General features: G+C 37.4%; 1 protein-coding gene across 2 annotated transcripts in view; it reads left to right on the forward strand.

Annotated features, from left to right (window-relative positions):
- Positions 1 to 23,164, forward strand: part of GPATCH1 (G-patch domain containing 1) — a 29,173-nt gene extending 6,009 nt beyond the window's left edge. Inside the window, exons 5-20 of one of the 2 annotated variants that reach the window (XM_024219381.2) lie at positions 19 to 116; positions 300 to 358; positions 818 to 1,063; positions 2,676 to 2,823; positions 4,107 to 4,186; positions 5,437 to 5,641; positions 9,410 to 9,688; positions 12,218 to 12,396; positions 12,670 to 12,797; positions 13,204 to 13,340; positions 13,694 to 13,863; positions 16,119 to 16,332; positions 17,888 to 17,995; positions 20,237 to 20,361; positions 20,920 to 21,071; positions 22,888 to 23,164. In XM_024219381.2, the coding sequence (XP_024075149.1) occupies positions 19 to 116; positions 300 to 358; positions 818 to 1,063; positions 2,676 to 2,823; positions 4,107 to 4,186; positions 5,437 to 5,641; positions 9,410 to 9,688; positions 12,218 to 12,396; positions 12,670 to 12,797; positions 13,204 to 13,340; positions 13,694 to 13,863; positions 16,119 to 16,332; positions 17,888 to 17,995; positions 20,237 to 20,361; positions 20,920 to 21,071; positions 22,888 to 22,918 (2,359 nt within the window). In that variant the 3' untranslated portion in view covers positions 22,919 to 23,164. The remainder of the gene's footprint in view (positions 1 to 18; positions 117 to 299; positions 359 to 817; positions 1,064 to 2,675; positions 2,824 to 4,106; positions 4,187 to 5,436; positions 5,642 to 9,409; positions 9,689 to 12,217; positions 12,397 to 12,669; positions 12,798 to 13,203; positions 13,341 to 13,693; positions 13,864 to 16,118; positions 16,333 to 17,887; positions 17,996 to 20,236; positions 20,362 to 20,919; positions 21,072 to 22,887) is intronic. The other variant, XM_024219382.2, reaches the window with a different exon arrangement.

The following is a 23,164-nucleotide window of genomic DNA, read 5'->3' on the forward strand; positions in this document are numbered from 1 at the left end:
TTCTTAATTTTCTCTTAGAATAACTATTGGTGTTGAATTATTGCGAAAAATGGGCTGGAAAGAAGGACAAGGAGTTGGACCTCGAGTAAAGAGAAAGCCACGCAAACAAAAACCTGGTATGTTCAATTAAGTTTTGAGTCATGGAAAATGTAAAGTTTCTAGTCTTCTCTGTGCTATTGAGAAGATCTTGTAAAAACCTTTCATTTGCTCTGTGGTTAATTTTTTTTTTTTTAATGTAACTAAGAGAAACTTACTGAAGAATTGTAACTTTATAGTATGGTGCTGTTATGTCTTTACAGATCCTGAAGTAAAAGTTTATGGCTGTGCGCTACCACCTGAAGGATCTGAGGGATCTGAGGTATTATGCAGGCAAAAGTTACTGTTTTTTATATAAAAAACAGTATTTGTAAGTTATATTTAAAGTATAACTTTCAATATATGTAAAAATGTATAACAAAAAAAATCTGACTATTATATGACTAGAATACTAATATTTGTAGTGTTGGTCCCAGGACATTAGCGAGACAAAGTGGGTGGTGTAATATCTTTTGCTGGACCAAGTTCTGTTGGTGAAAATGACAAGTTTTCAAGCTACACAGAGCTCTTCTGAATATTAATTGTTGGGTTAAGGTAAACCTAGAACAGCTCCTTTTCTAGTCAGGCATATGAAGTGATATCCGTATGTATTTAGAGAACTCTTAAGCTTTTTCAGAATTGGACTTCATCTTAACTAAATGTTGCTGTGGAACTTACATTTTTATACTGCTGTACAGAGTTTAATGTTTATTTATTGTAATGTACTTTAACTTTGTAAAAGGATGAAGAGGATGAATATCAGCCGGAGAATGTGACGTTTGCACCCAAAGATGTAATGCCTGTAGACTTGACTCCTAAAGAGAATGTCCATGGACTTGGTTACAAGGGTCTAGACCCCACCAAAGCATTGTTTGGGGTTTCAGGAGGAGAACACCCCAGTCTTTTTACTGATGGTTCTGAAAAGACAAGTAATCTACTTGGTGATCTGAGACATAGTAAAGGAAGAAAATTGGGTATCTCAGGCCAGGTAAAACATTACTGTATATACTGTGTTGCAGTGCCAGTTATAGGAAATAAATATGTTTGTCTTAAAATCTCTCTAAAATGGAATTAAAACAAAGTTTTAAAGCAAATTGAAAATACCATTTCTGTAATTAAAAATAATACTTTGTACTACTCTGTTCCCTTCTCTCTGAGAATCTGAAAGAGATCATGAATTAAATCTTAATAATACCTTGTGATGTGGGATAGTAGTAGTATACCAAATTTGAGATGGGAAAACTAAGGCACAGATAGGTAAAATGACCAAACACCAAAAAACAGGGTCAGCCTGAATCTTGAATTTAATATATTTTTATTGGTTGAAAGAGGCAAGGATCATTGGTTCCTATTACATTATGCATGACATTCCAATATTAATATTGTGATTGAAATAAATTGTGGGAGAGTGGAATAAAACAAATGTATACAGTACTCTCCTTTTTTACATTGAAAGTACTCTTAAAATTGCAGTAGAATCTGCAAGGGCCAGATGCTATGCTTCCTAGTCCGTAATCAGGCAACACTTCTGTTTAAGTCAATGGCAATTTTTGCTGTAAATGTAGATATTTCTGTTATTACAGTGTTATTTCATATTCTCAGAGAGCCAGGAACAGTAGAAAAAAAAGACACTATCTTATCAGTGTGAAGCAATGCTTTCATTAAATGTTCCCTTTCATAAGGTAGTCTCATTTTTTTTTTTCCTACTGTTCCTGGCTTTTTGAGAAATAAAATGTAGATAATTTGATTTTTATTTCTCCATGAGATGGAAAATACTCAGAAATTGTAGAATGATCGCAAGAAACTTTGTGTGGTTTGAGAACAGGACTGGGAGGCAGGTTACCTTGCTTCTGTTCCCATTGCTAACACGGGCTTGCTATGAAGCCATGGTTGAGTCCATGAAGCTTCTATATGGCTTAGTAAGTTAATGGGTGTAATGTAATAATATCATGATGAGTGTGTGTAAGTAAAAATGAAAGTGAACATTAAATTTCTCCAATTGGAGTAAAATGAGCTTTTTGTGAACCAAAGATGTTTAATTTTTGGCCATTTCCTTCCAACGCTAGGTTCTGTCAGCCACATTCAATTTCCCTTTAGCGCTATGCCCTGTGATTCATGTTTTCACACAGGAGAAACATTGTCAAGTTATGTGATTTTTGGGAAAAAATAAATATGGTCAAATATGGTTGTATTTATTCCCATTACGCTGTTCTTCTCCTCTTTAAAGGCTTCCTGCCAGCATAATTATTTTCTTCCTTTAGAGCTCAACTAGTGCCGTTCGTATTTAGATGGCAGGATACATTGTTCAGTGTTATATAGCTAATCCTGCCGATTATAAACCAAACATGCCTCTGACATAGTGGTCCCATTCCCTCTCTGCTGGAGGAGCTGGAGGACACGCTTGCTGTTTTGATCATTGGTCTCCCATTTGGCAGGGTATAGTACTTGCTACATGAAAGTTATTAAACTGGTCCCAAACATGTAATTTTAATTTCAGAGACAAAATATACATATTCTGACATGTTACTTTTTCAAGACAGAACTGTTATATTTTGACACTGTAGAATTCTAACCATTTTTAATTTAAAATTTTTTTCCAGGCTTTTGGTGTAGGAGCTTTGGAAGAAGACGACGATGATATATATGCTACTGAAACATTGTCAAAATATGATACAGTTCTGAAAGATGAGGAACCTGGAGATATGCTGTATGGTTGGACTGCACCTAAGCAGTATAAAAACAAGAAAGGTAAGAATTATAGATAGATCTGAAGTTTCAGTATAAATATACTTAAAATGTATATAAGAATGCTAACCTCTATTTCCCAAATATGTTCATTTATAAAGGATTGATATTTTCTAGCCCTGAGATCTCAATATTTCACCTAGTCTCCTCCATTACCGTTACTTGTAGTTCAAAAGCAGATTAAATGAAAACTTCTGCTTTCTTCAGTTTAGTCATGTATTTATCTGAAAAAAAATTTTTTTTGCTGCAGAAAAAATAGTAAGTGAAAAGCAACACCACTATAAAAATACAGATGATATTAAGAGAGCTTATTCCAAAGTTGTCCATGGCCAAGGTATAAAATATTATATGGAAAAAATGTTAAATATCGTGGTTGAAAAGCACTCAAAAGTTAGGACATGCCAGGATGAAAGTTGCCTATGCAATAGATATGAAACTACATTAGCATTATACAGCTCAAAATTACTACGAAAGAGGGCAGTTGTAAGAGGAAAATAATTACCACTAGTAGTGATAATAGTTCACCACTAACATTAGTGGTTATGGTTGAAAATCTCAGAAATACTGTGTGCACTAGGTTAGAACTAATACTAGACAGTGATAACTTACACAGTAGTTTTAATGTCAGAAAAGATGCATGAATATTTAAGAATCCTTCAGTAATTTACTTGCAAATATAGGGCCTGATTTTGTAGCCCTTACTAATATGGGTAGTCTTGGAGATTTGAGTGGGGCTGCTCACATGAGTAAGTGCTGTAGGATCACGTGTACAGCCATTTGCCATGTATCATGCAAAGCAGCACTTGGTAAAGTACCATCTTCGGATTTAATTTAATGTACATACATAAACTTCTGAATTTCTTTCCAAATGAAATTGATTCCATCAACATTGGCTTGAATTTGGTTCCATCAACATACATAGTGTATAGCCAGTCACAGCCGTGGAGGCTTCGATGGATTCTGAATGAGATAGGCATGCCTCAGGGATTGTTGTTAAGCAAAAATTATGCAGGATATGAAAGTCAGCGGTAACTTTTGCATATTCTATTTGTATTATACAATGCATAGTAGTATTAGTTATTGCTGATCATTCACAAGTTGAGAAAAACTGTAAAGGTTTTTAATAAGGAATTAAAAAATATCAGGACATACTAATTAAAGGATGCTGTATCAGAAAATAGAATCGTTTGAAATTATTTAGTTAAAAAATTAAGGTTGAATATCCCTGTCTATGAAGTTAGTTGTTGGCTTTGAAAGTTATGACTAATTCTGTAATCATTTTATAGGAATGGAGAAAGAAGTTAGATATATTGGCAAAATTCTGGATGGCTTTTCCTTGGCTTCTAAATCATCAGCTCCAAAGAAGGTAAATAAAACATAATTTTTCTCTTAGCAAAAACAACTGTTATAATTTTGCCATCTTTACGTGTTTAAATATAGACAATAAGTAATCACTCACGTCAATAATAATCAAATAATTTATGAAGGAAAGATGTAAAGAAGCCTAATATAGATCTAAAGAGTGATATGCAATTTGACTGAGCTCCTTTGTTATTACTCTATTCTACTGCATTCATATTGTGTCTTGTAATAGGAATAAACTTGTTGGTAAGCAACAAAGATATCCTAAATAGTCAAAACTATAGGTTTTCAGGTTGATAATACAAACCTGAAATTTGTCCATCCACTAGACATACTAAATGCATTCAGAGCTGCTCACTACTGTTTGGCAGCAGTTTGGAGAATTGGTTTTAGCAAGAATAACGTATATATTCTGCTTGTCTGTTGTTCAAACATAACATCATATTTTCTTAGTGACCAAGACCTCTCAAATTCACTCATAGTGACAAATTTGTTTTAACCCTATTTTTAGGACTTAATTTTAAATAGAAGATGTATTGGTATAAGTGTAGAATGGGGTAAAATCCAGGCATATATAAAATTTTGTGACAATATGCTTTTCCTAAAGAGGAAATAAAAAGAAAAATCCACTTAGTATACTTAACCATAAGGAGGCATTGGGATATCTGTTGTTTGTTGAGGACTATTCTTTTAAGAGATATGAAAACAGAATTTCAGTGGAGGATACTAAGGTATTTTAGAAGCTTAGGGAAACTATTCAACTTTTAAAATTTAATGTTTGAAAGTGCATGTAATTCCCATTTTAAGGAAGGTAAATTCTTAAGCAATATCCAAAGCATTTTCTGAAATATTTTTTTTAAAAAAAAAAGCAGTTCTTGATTTGCTATTTGATCTATGGTATAATTTTTATAAACCGACAATTTGGTAATTATTTTTTTCAAGTTTCAAATGTTCCTGTTTATTACAATGCCATTTATTTATTGATTCAGACTAATTGAGCCTGTCTAGTTTGTTTGTTTGTTTGTTATATAGCTTACTTTTCTATTGTTAATGTTCACAAATTACATTGACAGTACTTAAAGGAGTATACAGGTTGTGGATGTCCTTTTGTGCAAGTCTGAGCAGTATATACTAGTAGTCTATAGTAAGACTAACTTTTTTACGCTGTCTTGTGGTTTTAGTGAAGGACATCTCATCTATAAATAACAAATATGAAACTACATCTCTTACTGTGTTTTCTGTTTATTTTGGAAGACTTATCTACCGCCTGACCTGCCAAGGGATTACAGACCAGTCCATTACTTTCGACCAGTGATAACAGCTAGAAATGAAAACCCCCTTTTACTTCAGGCATTAGCTGAATCAACTGGGAAACGTGAGACTGATACTCCACAGCAAAACAGACACACACTGAATGCATCTCAGAGGAGGGAATTGCTAGGAGAGACTGCTCTAAAAGGTATGTGACATAGTGTGTGACCATACTTCTCCTTGTTTCATTATAATTTAGATTCACTTAACACTGACTAAACTACTAGGTATCCCCATAATATTTTTAGCACAGGAAATACTTGTTTACAAACTTGAATGTTTACAATCTTGAATATATATATTTTCTAATTTAATAAAACTAAAACTAAAAATAAAACACCCCTTATGTTAGCCAAAATATTGGACAATATGATCCCTAAATGTCAATTACTGGGAATACCTACAGGTGTTTTCAGTTACTCATGCTAATTAAAGGAGAAAAGTGTGTGTGTAAAGGTATTTCATTTTTTGCTTCCATGAAGCCTAAATTTATTTTTTTTAAATTTCTGCTTGTGGGTTTTTGTTTTTTGTTTTTTTTTTTTTTAACCTTAGAAATTCAGATCTTGTGTAGCCTGGAAGATTTTATAGCTCTCTAGTCACTAGTGTTGTTATGACATTATATGAGTCTAGAGAAAATAGCAAATAAGAGGGAAAGGGGATGTTAGACTTTTTAAAACTGTTTTTTTTTTTGGTTAACACTTGTTTAATATCAACCAGTAAAGGATACTGGAGAAAGAACATATTAATTGCCTTTCCCTTCAGTTAAGTTGTGAGGCCACAATACTAACGCTGCGAGACAGGGTGGATTTTAATCCGCAAGCAGGTAACCTTTAGTAAAATAATCTATTTTAATCTTGCTTTGCATTTGTACGTTTGCGTTATTATGCTAAAGAAAGGTTGGTTCTCATTGGTTGGTAACCATTAAAATATGTTGATTTGCAACTAAATGTAGCCTTTGTACTAATTTTGGTCCTTCTTTTTGCTAACCAAGATATTCTATATTTATACACAAGTATTTAAACAAGTATATCATTTAATTTACATTTATTCAGATTTTTAATTTTTACATTTACATTGTTTAGAATATGGTGAATGATTATTAATTTTTTACTTGATTTCTATCAAGCTCTGTTTGAATAGAAATTTAATTTAAAAATGCACAAAACAAGCATTTTTAATTTTATTAGACAAATAAAACTAAGTCTTAATTTATCAAAATGTGTTCTTCATTTAAAACTGACTTATTAAACAAAGGAAGTATTATATGTAGTTACTGAACTCTTTGTTTCTCATCACCATGTCCTTCAAGATTTTAGAACTAATAGGCCTCATTCTCTCACCTAGTTTTATTAATAGATTAGAAGAAAAACCTATTTTTCTGCTTTTTTTTTAACTCCCATTGGGTTTTTTACTTTGAGTGAACTAGTCATTGAACTGAATTAGTTGAATAAACTGAGATGAAGAAAACATTATTTCTTTGCATGCAGAAGAGGCTACTCTTGCCAGAAGCTGATTTAGCACTTGAACAATCTCAGGTTCCAGATACTTAGCCAGTGTACTTCCCACCAGTGCAGTGGTTTGACTTTCTTTAAAACTTGCCAGCAAACATGTACTGCTTAATATTTGTTATTTAATTTAAATTATTTTATTTTATTTAAATTATTTTAATAGACTATAATAAGTTTAGGCCTTAGCATAGGTTGTCATCATTTCAAATTTAACTTGAAATAGGTTTATTTATAAAAAAATAAACCTGCATTTCATTTAAATAAAAAAATCTGATTTTAATAAAAGCCATCTGATTGTTTTGATTTTTTCTTTAAATAATAGATTTTTTATCCACCCTGCTCTGAGACCCCCCCCAGAAGAAGGGGCCCCCGCAAAACCTGGAAAGGTCAGACTTCACATTTCTCAGTAAAAACTAAGGAGGACGCTTCCTTTTTGTCTTTAGCCTTTCAAGCCTTTTCCACACATCATAAATAAGCAAAATATGGCACAAACATAACTTAAAAAAATATCCATTGCAGGTCACTCTTAAATAGCTGTGACAGAAATTAAGATTGTATAATAGCTACAATAATGCTATTTTGTCAGCTTTTAAAGCATTCCACCTGGTAAAGCTCCATGGCATGGCCTTTAACTTTCTGCCTCGTGAGAACTGGAGATACTCTCCGAACTAACAGTACTACTCTTTAATCAACAGGAATAGTTGTTGTTGGGTAATATGAATAATTCCCTCACCCTTGCCCCCGAGGGCTGAGTATGACGCTTCTGTAGCATCCCCAGCCCTTTTTCACTTGAGAAGCAAGTGACTGGGACCAGGAGCTGCACTGTACATGGCAGAGTTTGGCACTGAGACCACTGGGCTAACCAAGCGCAAAATATATTCATAACTGAAAACAGCATAATAGATTAATATAATAGCTAAATTATATGCAATATAATTAATAAATATATATGCACGTTTATGTAATAAAAAAAGAAAATATATGGAAGTGTCCAAAACTTTCAAACCACTAATGTAACTACAGTAAAAGTGATGTTATCCAGCACTTTACCAACTGGAAAACTCTATAAACTGGCATTTCTGATCTTCATTGAAAGTCTGGTTTATAGTCCAGTTGGTACGGGGCTGGCAGGCTCCCTAGCTGGCTCCACACGGCTCCCTGGAAGTGGCAACATGTCCCTGCTGCTCCTAGGCGGAGGAATGGCCATGAGGGGTTTGGAGTGCGGAAGAGGGTGCAGGGTCTGGGAGGGAGTTTGTGTGCAGGAGGGGGTAGGGGGTCAGGGTGCGGGAGGGGTTTCGGGGTGCCGGATCCAGGCAGCGCTCACCTTGGGCAGCTCCCCGCAAGTGGCAATATGTCCCTGCTGCTCCTAGGCAGCGATGCAGCTAGACAGCTCTGCGCGCTGACCCCACCCCGCCCTAGGTGCTGGTCCCAGAGCTCCCATTGGCCAATGGGAACCACGGCCAATGGGAGTTGCAGGGGCGGCGCCTGCAGGTGGAAGCAGCGCGCAGAGCCACCTAGCTGCGCCTCTGCTTAGGAGCAGCAGGGACATGTCGCTGCTTGTGGGGAGCTGCCAGAGGTGAGCGCTACCCGGATCCAGCACCACCTCCTGCACCCAAACTCCCTCCCAGAATTCGCGCCCTGCACCCACTCCCCCACCCTGAGCCCTCTTCCCCCATCCAAACTCCCTCCCTCTTAATTAACCGGAGTTTTTGACTTACCAGTACCTCCCATTTCCCCAACATGCTGGATAACAAAGCTTTTACTGTATTAGATTCTGAAGGTTTAAAAAAAAAAAAAAAATGGAGCATATATATATGCTGTACAAAATTTTACATTCCAGATTTCTATGAAGTCTAGATCTTTACACTATCAAATGTAGACATCCCTGGTTTATACTATGCCAGTTGATTTGTTTTTCATCATATGTATATATAGATATCTATATATCTATCTATCAGTACAGAGATCTGGTGGGGCACAATACATACGAATGAGTGTGAGGCACTATCCTGCTCCTTTCATAAAAGATGCATCCACTCAAACAGCAGTAGGTTCACCAAAGATGTAACTTGTAAAAGCGATGTGTGTCTATAATTTTTTATATTAGTGTAAAAATTGCAGTGAGAGCCACTTCTGGTAAAAGAAATCTCCTCTCTTTAAATGACCATTTAAAAATATTCCCTCAGGGTTTCCAGCAAAATTGTGACATTTAAAATTAACCACTACTAGAGTATTGATTTTTGATGATTTCTTGGGTATCTGAATGTATGTACATCCTATATTTAGACACATTTTTGTTTAGATAGGGAAATAATATACATGTAATATGTTTTATTCATGACAGTAGAGATAGTTACAAAGATGTTTACTTTTCCAAATATCTCCTTATTGCTTTTTTCTATCCTCAGGTCCATCTCCTTCTGTTTTGGAGTATCTGTCAGGGAAAGACAAAGAGAGAATCAAAGAAGCAAAACAGGCAGCTGAACAACAAATGAAAACACAAACTTTGCCTCAGCAATCCCTGAATATCTCATCTTCCTCAGATGGTGTTAATCACAAGTGGCAAATGGCATTAGGGGAGCAGTTAGCCACCCCTGGTTCTAGTGACTTCAAACCATTTGCAAAAAATCCAGAAAAACAAAAAAGATATGAGGATTATGTAGAGAGTCTTAAACAAGGACAAAAAGGTAACTAGCAAATGGTCATGAAACTCTTCTGCATTTTTTTTATTTGGAAAAAGTTATTTCTGCAATTTTAAGTATTTCATTTTAAGCTTCTCATAGGCTTGATTCCAGAATTCCATATGTAGCGTTTTTCCTTCTGTTTTCTGAGGCCCTAATCTTGCAAAATTTAGGCACATAAGTAATCCCATTGACTTCAGTGGGACTACACATTAATTTGTGTTTGCAAGATTGGGGGCTTTGATCATACTCATCTTAGTTTCTCTGATCCCTCATAATGTAGCTCACAACCTCACAGATGAGGGGTTTTCAACCTTTTTCTTTCTGAGGCCCACCCCAACATGCTATAAGAACTCCACGGCCCACCTGTGCCACAACAAATGGTTTTCGGCATATAAATGCCAGGGCCGGTGCTAGGGAGTAGGAAGCAGGGCAACTGCCCACCAAGCTACATTGCTCTGGCTTCAGCTTCTGCCCCAGGTGGCGAGGCTCAGGGCCCTGGGCTTCAGCCCCATCCGGTGTGAGACTTCAGCTCTCTGCCCTGGGTCGCAGCGAGTCTAACACTGGCCCTGCTTGGCAGACCCCGTGAAACCTGCCCGTGGCCCCCGGGGGGGCCCTGGACTTCTGGTTGAGAACCGCTGTCATGGACCATACTGTGATCTTGCAGTTTTTGTTTTGTTTTGTTTCCTTCTTGTTTACCTTCCAGCTCCATACCTTCAACCTGCTTTTAATACTCATCTCTCTTTTGTAATTAAGACCGTATGTACTCTGGGTACAGTGGGACCATAGTAATGTTAACTTAGTCTGTCACCAGGAAGTATCCTTCATTCCCTACCCCCATACAACAGTTTCATGTTTCAGAATACCCATTGACGTAAAATAGAATGATTTTCAATAGTTGTTATTTTCAGGGATGGGTATTTTTGCTATGCTCTCCAGGCCGTCTTGCTCCACTCTTCAGGTCCAGCTTAAAACCTTCCCCCCTGCTCCCCAAATATGCCAGGGAAATGGGGAGCTCGTAGTTGGCTTTAGCAGTTAATATCCAGCGCTCCCTGTTCTTCAGTGGCTGTGCTGTTCTCCAGGAAAATCAGCTACCCAGCCTGTGCTTCTGGGTTCCCCCCACTTTCCATCTGCAAACTGGGCTTCAGCTCTGCTGGGCTTCATGGATCAGTGTAGGGAGCAGGTACTGTAATCCAATTGACTTGCATTTGTGGGGAAAACTGGATAATGAGAGACAGATCTCAGCAAGACAGGGAAACAGAAAACAAATGTCAGATGCCCAGTTGCAGCAAAAGGGCAAATTCTGTGGCAAAAATGCTGATTTTTGAGGTATTTTTGAAAAAAGCCATATCTACGGAGTCCATGGGGTCTCTTACTGAGATGAAGGAAAACTCGGAATCAGAAGTTGGTCCAATAAAAGATGTTAGTTAACCCACCTTGTGTCTCTGAGATGGAGGCAAGTTACTACACCTCTACCTCGATATAACACTGTCCTTGGGAGCCAAAAAATCTTACCGCGTTATAGGTGAAGCCGCGTTATATTGAACTTGCTTTGATCCACCGGAGTGCGCAGCCCCACCCCCCCGGAGCACTGCTTTACCGCATTATATTCAAATTTGTGTTATATCGGGTCGCGTTATATCAGGGTAGAGGTGTACTTTGTTTTTTTATGTTATTTCAGGTGCATTTGGCTGTTCTTTGATGTTGAGCTCTGTCTTTGGGCCGGTAGTTTATCTGCTCAGGACACAGATTGTTGCTTTGTATAAAATGGAACAACTTAAATGTATTTATTAGTAGAACAGGATGAAAATGCAGGAAATCTTGAAATAATGTGGAAGGTCAAAAACCTCATATCAGAGGCTCGGCTTGGTGTTGATTTTGTTCCTCTCTCCTCTAGAAGCAAATATGAACCAAAATCTGTTCCTTGTAAACAGGAAAGGATGATTTTTTTTTTTTTTTTTAAGCTACCTGGCACATCTGAATTTGTACTTATGAGCACGCACATTTTATGCATCCAAAAAGCCAATTTGAATACTCAAGTGCATATCTAAACTTCAAACTTTACTAGCAGGTTCACATATTGAGCTTTTTACCTTTACATTTGAAGCATTTTGTTGGAGTTGTGTGTGGAGTTGTTTTGTTTTCTATGGAGCAATTCATATTTTGTATATTCCAGTGTGCATTACAGAGCAGTGAGTTAGGTGTCAATAGTACAGTAATGGGTTAGGTAAATGAAGTAGCCATCATTCATTTGTCAAAGATTGTCATTCTGACACTATCTTGGGCAGTCATCCTTGGCTACTGAAGAATAGTATATCCAGCAAGACACCCGGGGTTACCCCTATTCTTTATTTCTGAAGTTTTTGGCACTTTTATATTCAACTACATATTCATCAGACCCTTGTGGAGATAAACCAATTCAAGAAGCCAAGTTCAACTCATTTTGTGATTCTTTCAAACAGCATACAAGTGTATTTTAACTTAAAAGTAACTTTTAAGGGCTGCTAAGCATTTCTGTCCTTTAACTTACAATAGATACACCAGAGAGTCATTCAGATCCGGGAATGACAGAATGGGAGCGAGGAAGGGAACGAGAGGAGTTCTTCCATGCAGCAGTGCTCTACAAATCCTCCAACTCAGTCCTGTCATCAAGGTTTACTCGGGCCAAGCATGAAGATGACACCGACAAAGTGGAAGTTCCTCGAGACCAAGAGGTTCGTGCTGTTAATAATCCTGTATTGTGATTACCTGTGTTAACACTCAGTAGCACAGTCCAATTTATTTAAAACATCATGGTAGAAGATAAATGTAATAATGTTCTGTTGCCTTAAGAAACCAAAAGGAAATATACAATACTGCTCGCACAGCAGTAGTTAAGTATTTATCCTTTAAGTTCACTGAATGTTGACACCATTACCATAATAACAGGCATTTTAAGAAGGTGATTATATTCGGTAGAGTATATAATCAACATTTGAATTTTACAGATGGATATTGATGACAAAGAATCTGCAGTGAAGATGAAGATGTTTGGCAAGCTCACAAGAGATAAGTTTGAGTGGCACCCTGAGAAGCTACTGTGTAAAAGATTTAATGTTCCTGATCCCTACTCTGAGTAAGATGATTAATCAAATATCTTAATGCTTTCAAAATATTTTTTTTTAATTGTTCTGAAATGTGTGTTTGTGTAATGTTTGGGGAACATGCCAGCTTGACATCTCTGAAGGCTGAAACCCTCTCTTTATCTTCAGAATAGATGCAACCCAGGTAGAACAACAGTCAGGCTTCCTTCTGATAACTTGCCAATTTGCTTTTTACCTAAACTAGGAGGATCACCTCATTAGAGACACTTTGAATGGAAATAGGTGATCCCCCCAGAACATAGTGGATGCTCCTTTGTTAGGGTTTGTATTCATGGACTCTGCTTGTTTTGTGGATAATCTGAGACTTCATTTTCCAATGTTGTCCATCCATTCCATCATTAAAAACAACGATTGACAAATAATTTCATTTTCCTCTAGTTCATCGATTGTTGGGTTACCCAAAGTGAAACGTGACAAGTATTCTGTATTCAATTTCTTAACTCTACCGGAGTCTACCACAACAACTATAACTCAAACAACAAATGAAAAAATACAACAGAATATCAATCCTAACAGTAAGTGGGTCAGCATTTTATTAGTGTAATCCCATTGATGTACTCGTCATGGAATGTAAAAATACCAAGATGCAATTTCCTTAAAAATAAAAGGAAACTGTTTGAAAACTCAGAGCTACATATAGAAGGCCAGAGCAATTGAAATCAGTGGAGTTATACTGATTTATAGCACTGAGAATCTGGCCAACAGAGATCTTCTAGTTTTAAGATTCTTTATTTTTTAAATATAAGCAGTAATGATAAAGCAAGTATTAGTAAATAATTAACCTGACTATGACATGCTGTAGTATTTAATATAAAGCTAATTAACCATGATGCTTGGGATCTTGTACCATTTTTTTTTTTTTTTTTAGAGCCAAAGAAACCATCAAGATGGGATGTATCTGACAAAGAGAAGAAGAAAAATGATTCTGTTAGTGAGTTCCTAAGTCTTGCTAGATCAAAAGTTGATATTCAGCAGCAACAACCAGAATCAGTAATAGAAGAAGATAGAAGTAGAACAAATGAGCCCCTTCCCAATAAGGTATAAGATCTCCAAAGGTTTGACATTTTCAGTAACATTCATGCTACTGCACATTGCTCTTCTCTTGATCTTGTTTTGAAATGCCTTTCCTTGTGCATGGAGAGAGTCAGTAGTAGCAACTCATGCTAAGTTAGAAAAGACATGTCTGCACAAATTATGCCCTCCACCTGTGGGAAAGAGAGCTTCTTCTCCACAATATGTCTCCTATGGAAGCTCCTCTACTGGGGCTCTGCAAGCACTGGGTTCCTCAAATGGAGAGGCTGCAGACCCAGGATAGATCTAGCTGCTCTGCAGCATCATACATTCACAAATGTACACTAGAGGGAACTTCATGACTTTGGCTCTAACTTACTTAGGTTCCCATACTGTGAGCTTAAGCTTCCATCCCCATGAAAGATGGGCAGTGGCAGGGCGGGTCCTGGTCACCACAGTTCCTGCAGCAGCATGTTGTCAAGAAGATGAGGAAACCAGGAGGCAGTGCGAAGGCACCAGTTGACTATAAGTGGCACTGCATGGATCTTGGAGTTCTATGGGTTCTTTGGCCTGAATCTCCCTATCGTGTGCGGTGGGAGGAAAAACACCAATTTTGCCCCCTGCTCAAACAGAAAATGGGGGGAAAAACTCTGCAACAGTAAACTATTAAATTTTTAGTCTTCTGTATGGGGAAACATATATTGATGGGGAATCTGGGATATTGCCATAACAGTATTTAGCATTGAAATGCTTTGTATTTTTATTCACATCATTTTGCCCTATAATTTCCTACATAAAGCACATAATTTTAATATCCGTGGTTCTCAGCCTGTGGTCGTGTGTTGCTGGTGGTACATGAAGAGCTGGCTGATCTCAGGGTGTTGGCAGTCTTTGTTGTTTCAATAAGACAGCTAAAAACAGATCTCTCATAAGCAAGTTGGTGTAGTTGCCACAGGAATATGTGATAATGAGTGTGAGGAAAGGTTGTGTACATTTCTAGAAGTTGGAGGGGAAGTGGTCCAAACAATGAGGGGGGAAAAAACCCAATCCTTGCTTTCTATGGAGAAATGTATAGTTCAGATGAAGGAAAACACTTGTACTTCTAATTCTTGCTGTTTTACTGAAGAAGCAAAACAGTAATCTGATGTACGTGAAACTCTGCAGGCATGTAGATCTTGATATGAAGTAGGAAATGTATTTTGTTTGAGTACTATCTGCTATAGAGAGCAGTGTGATTCTATTACATGTGGGGACGAATTGTGGAGACCTTCTGTAGCTCCAACCATGAGAAATTACAGGGGTTAACAAAAAGAGTACAAATTGGGTAGTTATCATAAATAACAATTACCCCTTTTGCTTGTGCAGTTTTAGCAGATATGCTGGTGGAGGCCATTTGAAAATTTGGCCCTAACAGTGAAATTTGTTAAGGGCTATCAGTTTTTTTAGGTTAGCAGGATAGTTCTTTTGTTAGTTAATGCAAACATAGGTTGACTCTCACATTTGACATTGATTTTATTGTGAATGGACTTGGGGGCTTGAACAAGGCACATTTAATAAAGAGGTGGAGGGAATTTACTCTTTGGAAAGGGTCTGCAAGCCTCTCTGTGGTCCATGTAAGGACTGTGGGGGGAGCTAGGTTGCAGACAGAATCACCCTACAGGCTTTGTAATCCCTAAGTGTTCTGCACTGTCTAGAATGGTGCGCAAAGGGAAACATGAGATCTGTGCTTACAGGAATTGTATGGTTATAGCTCATACATAGAGGACACAAGGATTGCAAGTATAGTCTGGGATTATGGCTGTAGAGGCTGTGATACCTTCCAGCAGATGGGAGGTTTAATTCCATCTACGACACCCACTGATTTTCCTGCACAAAGTCCACTTTTCTCTGCTTTGTACAGGGACAGATGCATATTATTCCGAGGAAGATAATAGATTTGCTTGTTGTGGACTTAAGCTAAAGAAAAAGTATCTAGAGTCTATTGACTTAAAAATAAAAAGTGTTAATATTTTATATTCTTTCAAGTGAGCTGTTCTGACCTGCATGAAAAAGGCACAGGATGCAGTGTCCTGTATTGGAAAGTGACTTAATTTAGCAGTATCTGAGCTCTACTACTGTGCATCAACAGTTGTCAAGTTTATAGACTTCAGATTTACTGTAAAATTTGCTAATTTTAAAATGAAAATACCATTAAAAGTGTCACAATATTTTATCTTAATGGAAAGACACTTCTTTCCTCTGTCAGTGTTTAATTTTTTTCCCTTATGGGCACTGTTATGCAGGCAGTTAATGAAAGCACAGATCCGAAAAAAGAAGAAGAAAGCAGACCATCTATGGACTTATTTAAAGCCATCTTTGCCAGTTCCTCAGATGAAAAATCATCCTCATCTGAGGAAGATAGTGATGAAGAGACGCATCAGACACCTTCTGCTATGCCAAACTCAGAAAGTACAAAGCCTGCTAATCTACCAGATGCCTCCTCAGCTGATGTACAAGGTAATAGTAAACAGTTTGTTCAGTTTCATGAAGTTCTAGCAATTTTATAATAAATTAAAATATTATGAGCCTAGTAGAAAAATGCTTTACACCAGTTTTACACTGGTGTAACTACACTGTTCTCAATGAAGTAACATCCAGTGTAAAACTGGAGTAATGGAATGCTGAATTAAGTGCTCTCTATTTAAATATTATCTACATAGCCATAGGCCAATGACAGTTTTTACAGATACACTGTCAGATGCATTTGTTTGCTAAACAGAGTGAGGGATGAGGACAAATCCTATATTACTCTGTAAAGAAAGCCCCCAAATTGGGTGATTTTATACACCTGTAATAAGGTGTATGATATATGATAAAGTATATATATTGAATGAAATTTTGACCAGACTGGAAATAAGTAGAATTTGCATTTATTTGAAAAAGGAATTTCCTTTCTATATTTTGATATTCTCATTTAATATAATATTGAAATGGATTTTAAATAGTACAGTAATATAGCTGTATCTCATCAGTTTTCATTATTGGTCTACAAAGCAAATCATTTCACGGGACTGGGGGAAAAAAGCAGTCTTGTTCTATTATTTAGCAAGATTTAATAGCAAAGTATTATAGGGAGTTCTCATACTAGAAATTAAAGTAACAATGTACTAGAATACATTTAATAGTTTACTAGGAAATATTAGTAAGCAAAATAACATTTATTTTGACATTTAGGGATGATGTATCTTTAATTTTTAATTTGGCTTTTCTTTGCATACTTACCAACTAGAAAAGAAGGCAATATGCAGTGGATCTCCCAGTAATTAGTGCCAGTTAATCTAATTAGTGAAAATGGCAGATGGAGTAATAAATTCCTAAAGAAAAATAAGCTAATAACCCCCCCCCCCCCATTCAAATGTAAAGTAGCCTTATTTCATAGTAAAAATAGCAATTTATATATACTTTTTAATGTGGAAACTTTTCAAACTGCTAGGTCTAAAATCACCTTTTAGGCTATTATATCTTTAACACTGGAATTTTGCATAATTCTTGAAAAATTTGCAGGGGTGAATCTGTTTTTTGCCCTTAAGTTATAGATTCTTTTGTTAATATTTATACTTGTGTTGCCTGCCATTTTAATTTAAAAATCAGTAGCACTGTGATCAAATATTTGGTGATCCCAGCCAGTGCAACCAGTCTTTGAAATGCACAGGAAGGTGCAAAAGGAAAAGGCATCAACTTCTCTTTGTTGATACAGATTTTTAAAAAGTTAAGAAGGTTGTGTACAAAAAAAAAAGCTTAAGAAAGCATATATTTATGTAACTGAAGTCCTTTTTAAAGAATTTGTGTAGTTATTGGGGGCTTCTGAGGATCCCTTCAGTAAGAAATAAGGGTGAGAATCACCTTCTGCTTCTTTGAAAAACTAGTAAGTGCAAAATCTAAACAAGGGTGCAAAATTCATTAACTTGTCTATTTATTTGATATTTCATTTTTAATGGAATATTTTCTCAGCTGTCTTGGGTATGGGAAGTATTTTTTCCTTTTAAATTAACCTGTATGTTTGTTTTTCTAGAATGCATGGCTGTTACAAAAGAGCCTGACCTTGTGCCACCTCTTTTGAAGGAGGAGCTGGATAAGAAAGAAGAATTTGGACCGAGGTTGCCTCCAGTTTTCTTTTCTAGTAAGTACTGAAGACTTTAAATTTTGTACACTGAAAATGTATATTTGATGCAGTTATTTTATTTATGCTCCCCATAAACATCTTCAAAGTTACCTCATTATCTACCTTCAAATCCCCTTCTCAAAACTCTCCTTTGTCATGATGCCTACAAAAATCTGATGTGCTGAGACCACTGCCTATCATGCTAACCAATATTGTCTTATTACTTCCTGGTAGTCCCCGGTCTCTCTGCCTTCATCTGTTGTCTCTTGTCTTTTATAGTTAGAGCCCTGCAAATCTGTGGATATCTGCTTTATATCCGTGGATATCGGATGCCGATATCTGCGGACCATTTTTGCAGATCGCGGATCAGATGCAGACATAGGTGCTGTCGCACCCCCTGGCTTGAAGTGGTTTCCATTATATACAGGGTTTACAGTTTGGATCAATGTCTCTCAGTACCCGCCACTATAAAAATTGTTCCAGCACTCCTGGATGTGGCTACAAATTTTGTATCCACGCAGGGCTCTAAATATAGGATCTCAAAGGTGGGGAAGCAGCTGTCTGCAGCTCATAGCCTACGAAGCTGCTTCTCCACCTTCCAGAGCCTATACCCCCCCCGAACCCCCCATTTACTGACCTGACATAGCAATATGAAGTTGGGAGAGGTTTCCTAAATAGCTTGGATGCTTAAACCGTAGCGATAGGAACATGGTGAATTTTGCTGCCTGTCTTGATCTAACACCTCCTTTTTCTCTGTATACGTGGGGGAAAGGGATATAGGCTGCTTCCCCACCTTCCAGATCCTATATTCCCTCTCCTCAGTATACAGCGAAAGGGGAGGTGATAGATCAGAAGCAGCTGTCTGCAGCTCATAGCCAATGAGGATCTGGAAGGCGGGGAAGCAGCCTCAGAGGCTGTGAGCTGCAGACAGATGCTTCCCCACCTTTGAGACCCGATATACCAGGGGTCGGCAACCTTCGGCCCATCAGGGTGATCAGCTGGCGGGATGCGAGACATTTAGTTTACATTGACCGTCGGCGGGTACGGCCACCCACAGCTCCCAGTGGCCGTGGTTCGCCGTTCCCAGCCAATGGGAGCTGCGGGAAGCGGCCGCCAGCATGTCCCTGCACAAGGCTCTACTTATATTTAGATTGTAAGTCCCTCAGGGCAGGGACCATCTTTTTGTTCTGTGTTTGTGCATGCCTAGCACAATGAGGTCCTGGTCTTAGGACTAGGGTTCCTAGGTGCTACAGTAATGCAGATGAGGATAATTTCATTTTTTTTATACTGTTTGTATTTCAGAGGGCAATTTATTGACTGGTATTTGATCTGCAATTAGGTACTATACAGAGATAGATATACAAGTGAATGTTACACCGGCTTAAAGCCTAGAGTTGTTAAGCAGCTGTCCCCATGCAAGTAGAAGGTATTTTTGGGTCAGTGTGTGTGTGTGTGTGTGTGTGTGTGTGTGTGTGTGTGTGTATATATATATATATATATACACACACACACATACATACATTTAATGTGGCTGTAAGTTTGTGTTCAAGTCACTAAAATTCAGAACACATGTGTAGTTACTGTCTTTTCTCTACCCAGAATCAGACCTTACAGATCTTTGAGTAGGAGAACGTATGCTGCTGCTATTACCTGTTGAATGTTGAACAGACAGGGTTTTTGTTGTTGTTTTAATCCCGTTTAATTAACGATGTTCAACAGATTTAGAGTGAATAACAAGGCGTTGTTACTTCATCTGTGGAAATTTTGCGCACAGATTAAAGATATTCTATGTGTTCTTATGTCATATAATTTCAATTCAGATCCAGGTCCCTTTCTTGGAAACTATCAGAGCACTGGGGTCCTTCATTCTTCCCTCCAGCCCCACATACACCTGTGTACATTAAAGTGATATTGTCAAAAACTTTGATCCTACATTGGGATCCACTAGCACAGACTTTTGTGCCTGTGAAGATTCCCACTGATTTCATTGGGGCTCTGCACTGACTCGGGTCAATGCTAACAGATCCTGATGCAAAATCGGGGTTGGCATGATGGTTTTTTTTTTATATCTGAGTACAAAGGTGTGTCTATAGAGTAGAGAAGTTAAAATGAATTGGAATTGGGAGTCCCAAATCCCTTATGTAGCTTTGGAAATCTCAGCCCAAATATTAGGGAATTTAAATTTTTGTGTAGTTTAATATTGTGTTTGTCTTTTATATGGTAATGCTTTTATTTCTCTATATTTGATTTTTGCTTTAGAGACTACTCAGAAACATGAGCCAGTACCACTAGCGAGTTCTCTTGAAGCCAATCAGAAAGAGAAACCTAAAAAGAACAAAGAAAAACACAAGGCTAAGAGAGAGCACAAACACAAAAAGGAAAAGGTGACCAACTTAAATAAATTGGTTCTTTCTTTCTTTCTGTCTTTCTTTGGACTGATTTCCTCAGCCAAGTGAAAACTACCATGATATATGCTAGATTATGGAAAACAGAAATAGAGTTGGGCTGCGTGGACACCCTCCCTTAGACTCCCTTAGCACTTCTAGCTTAGAACAGAAGATACATTGGCTGAACCGAGTGCTGCTTGTTCTTTATGTGCTTAGGGACCATACGCATAGTTTGCTTAGATACTGCATAATGCCGTAGAAAACCTTGATACAATATAATAATAAAGTTTCTAAATATATGTTAATTTAATTTATTTGGTCCTTGCCTCCTAAAGACCTTGGCTTGTATTATTTAAAGTTTACACAACTGAAGATGTGCAAGTACTGTTGTTACTGCTCTGCTCCAGTTAACTTTGGAATTTACACTGAATTATGTTTCCTGTAATTCCAGTTGCTCTTTTTTGGTGACCTTCTGTTTTAATTTGACCAACTCTCTTTGTAAAATTTAAAAAAAATACACAAATAGCAAACTCAACTGTTTCTTTTTTTTAACAGAAAAAGAAACATAAGAAGCACAGGCACAAAGGCAAACACAAGAATAAAAAATCAGAGAAAAACAGTAGCTCAGAGACTGCTGATAGCAGTGACAGCCTTAGTGACATAGAGGAGGAGATCACAGATTTGTCATCCCAGGAACTTCTAAGAAGGTAAACAGATAATTTACTGAAATCTTTGTAAATCTGGCAGCAATAATGAGCCAGATTCTTGCTAGTGTAACTTGGGCTACATCTTCACTACAGGGGGGGGTCGATTTAAGATACGCAAATTCAGCTACGCGAATAGCATAGCTGAATTCGACGTATCGCAGCCGACTTACCCCGCTGTAGGGACGGTGGCAAAATCGACCTCTGCGGCTTCCCGTCGACGGCGCTTACTCCCACCTTCGCTGGTGGAGTAAGAGCGTCGATTCGGGGATCGATTGTCGCGTCCCGACGGGACGCGATAAATCGATCCCCGAGAAGTCGATTTCTACCCGCCGATTCAGGCGGGTAGTGTAGACCTAGCCTTGGTGTAGTTCTGCTGAAGTCAGGGGAAGTACGCCAATTTAAACCAGCTGTGGATCTGGTACAATATGTTTGTGCCTAGAATACAGCTTATTGTGCTAATCAAGTCAGAAAAGATAATTTATCCTAGGCTTTTGGATCTAGATGTGCCAGATAAGAACTAGTTTTAAGATAAAGTGCTCCAGGGAAAAGAGCGTTGAGCAGCTAACTCTGCAAGCACTAGATAATGAAAGTTAATTTGGGTGAGATCTTGGTGTCATTGTAAATTACTATAAATGGGAATAAATACTGAGTAGGTAAGAGAAATGCAAATGGTGAGAAGTGTTGCCACTACATTTGTTCAGAAGACATAGTTAAGGTTAACAAAGTGTATCCCTCCCCTGATAACTTTGGGGTATTGCCTGATAGATTTTTAGTATCCAAAATAAATGCTGTAATCTGGCTAAAATTCTTCATAGCTGAATGACCCAGCTCCAGCAGACCCAGGTTGTTGGGCTTATTTTGGTTCAGTCAGGGCTTGTCAATATCACACTGTTCAGTGTTTGCTGGTTCTGTTCTTGTGAGATGGCAAGTTATTGACGGTTAAGAGCATTCTGTGCTTGAATACAAGGTTACTGTAAGTCAGTACCCTGCTGGCTCACAAATATGGAGCAGGCAGGCAGAACTGAGTAGACAATGAGAAACTGTTTGAATCAAGTGCGCATTTGTTCAGCAAGCTGAAGTGAAGGTGGTAGGTCTAATTTTAGACAGCGTGCTCTTAAATATTTTATAAACCATAGACTTGAACAAACCAGTATTAAGCCCATGAACAGTAGAAGAGAACACCGTGACTTCATTCTGCTTTCAAAGTATGTTCCATACACTTCTAAAAAAACCAGCCAAATTAAACATAAGTAACTTCAGCTCCAAGCATGCTCTGGGTGGAGGAATCACTGCATCACACTCCAGTTAACCCCTCTGGCTGTTTGAAGGAGTGGCCTCAACATGTTCTGCAGAGTAACCACATTGTCTTCCTTGGTGTAGGAAACTCATTGTGGTATAGGACCTTAGTGGGACAAGGGAATACAAATAGGAAAACTAGGCATTCCAAAGGACTATTCCATCCCTCTTTTGTTCATTAAAAAACAAGCAAACAAAAACCTGATGAGCGCAATTTAAATTTTTATTTCTAAAAATTAAGTTTTGTTTCTGTATAACTTTTTTTTTTTTTAAAGGGGTACTTTTTAAGGGGCTTCCAAACAGATAGCTCAAAATTTGCAGCCAGACCTGTCTTGTTTGTGAAAACTGACATGTTGGAGGCTCTTAGAAGATTTGCCAATTTTGTTTTATTAAAAGGGCAAAAACTCATTATGGTTAAATTCAGATTGAGGGTTTGAGAAACCTTTTCATTCTTGTTAAAGTGATTAAATGTTCCTGGTGTTGTTGTGTATAACTATTAAATATGGACTTTTTTTTCCAGACTGAAACATCTTCCTGCAATGAAGCAGTAACTTGCTTTCTTCAATACTGTATGACTTTTGGTCTGAAACTTTGATCTCCTCCATGATGGAAGATCAGTAATGTATAGATTGCACTGTAAATGTTGTATTTATGCTGAATATATGTTTGAAATCATAAATTTATAATTTTTTTCTGTGATATTTTACCATTTTAAACTATATGAATTGTGGAATGTTGGAAAGATCTTTCTTTTTTTTTTTTTTTTTTTTTTTTTTTTTTTTTTTTTTTTTTTTTTT

This window comes from Terrapene carolina, unplaced genomic scaffold (genome assembly GCF_002925995.2).
Source record: "Terrapene carolina triunguis isolate 2854851 unplaced genomic scaffold, T_m_triunguis-2.0 Scaffold130, whole genome shotgun sequence".
Classification (NCBI taxonomy): Eukaryota; Metazoa; Chordata; order Testudines; family Emydidae; genus Terrapene; species Terrapene triunguis.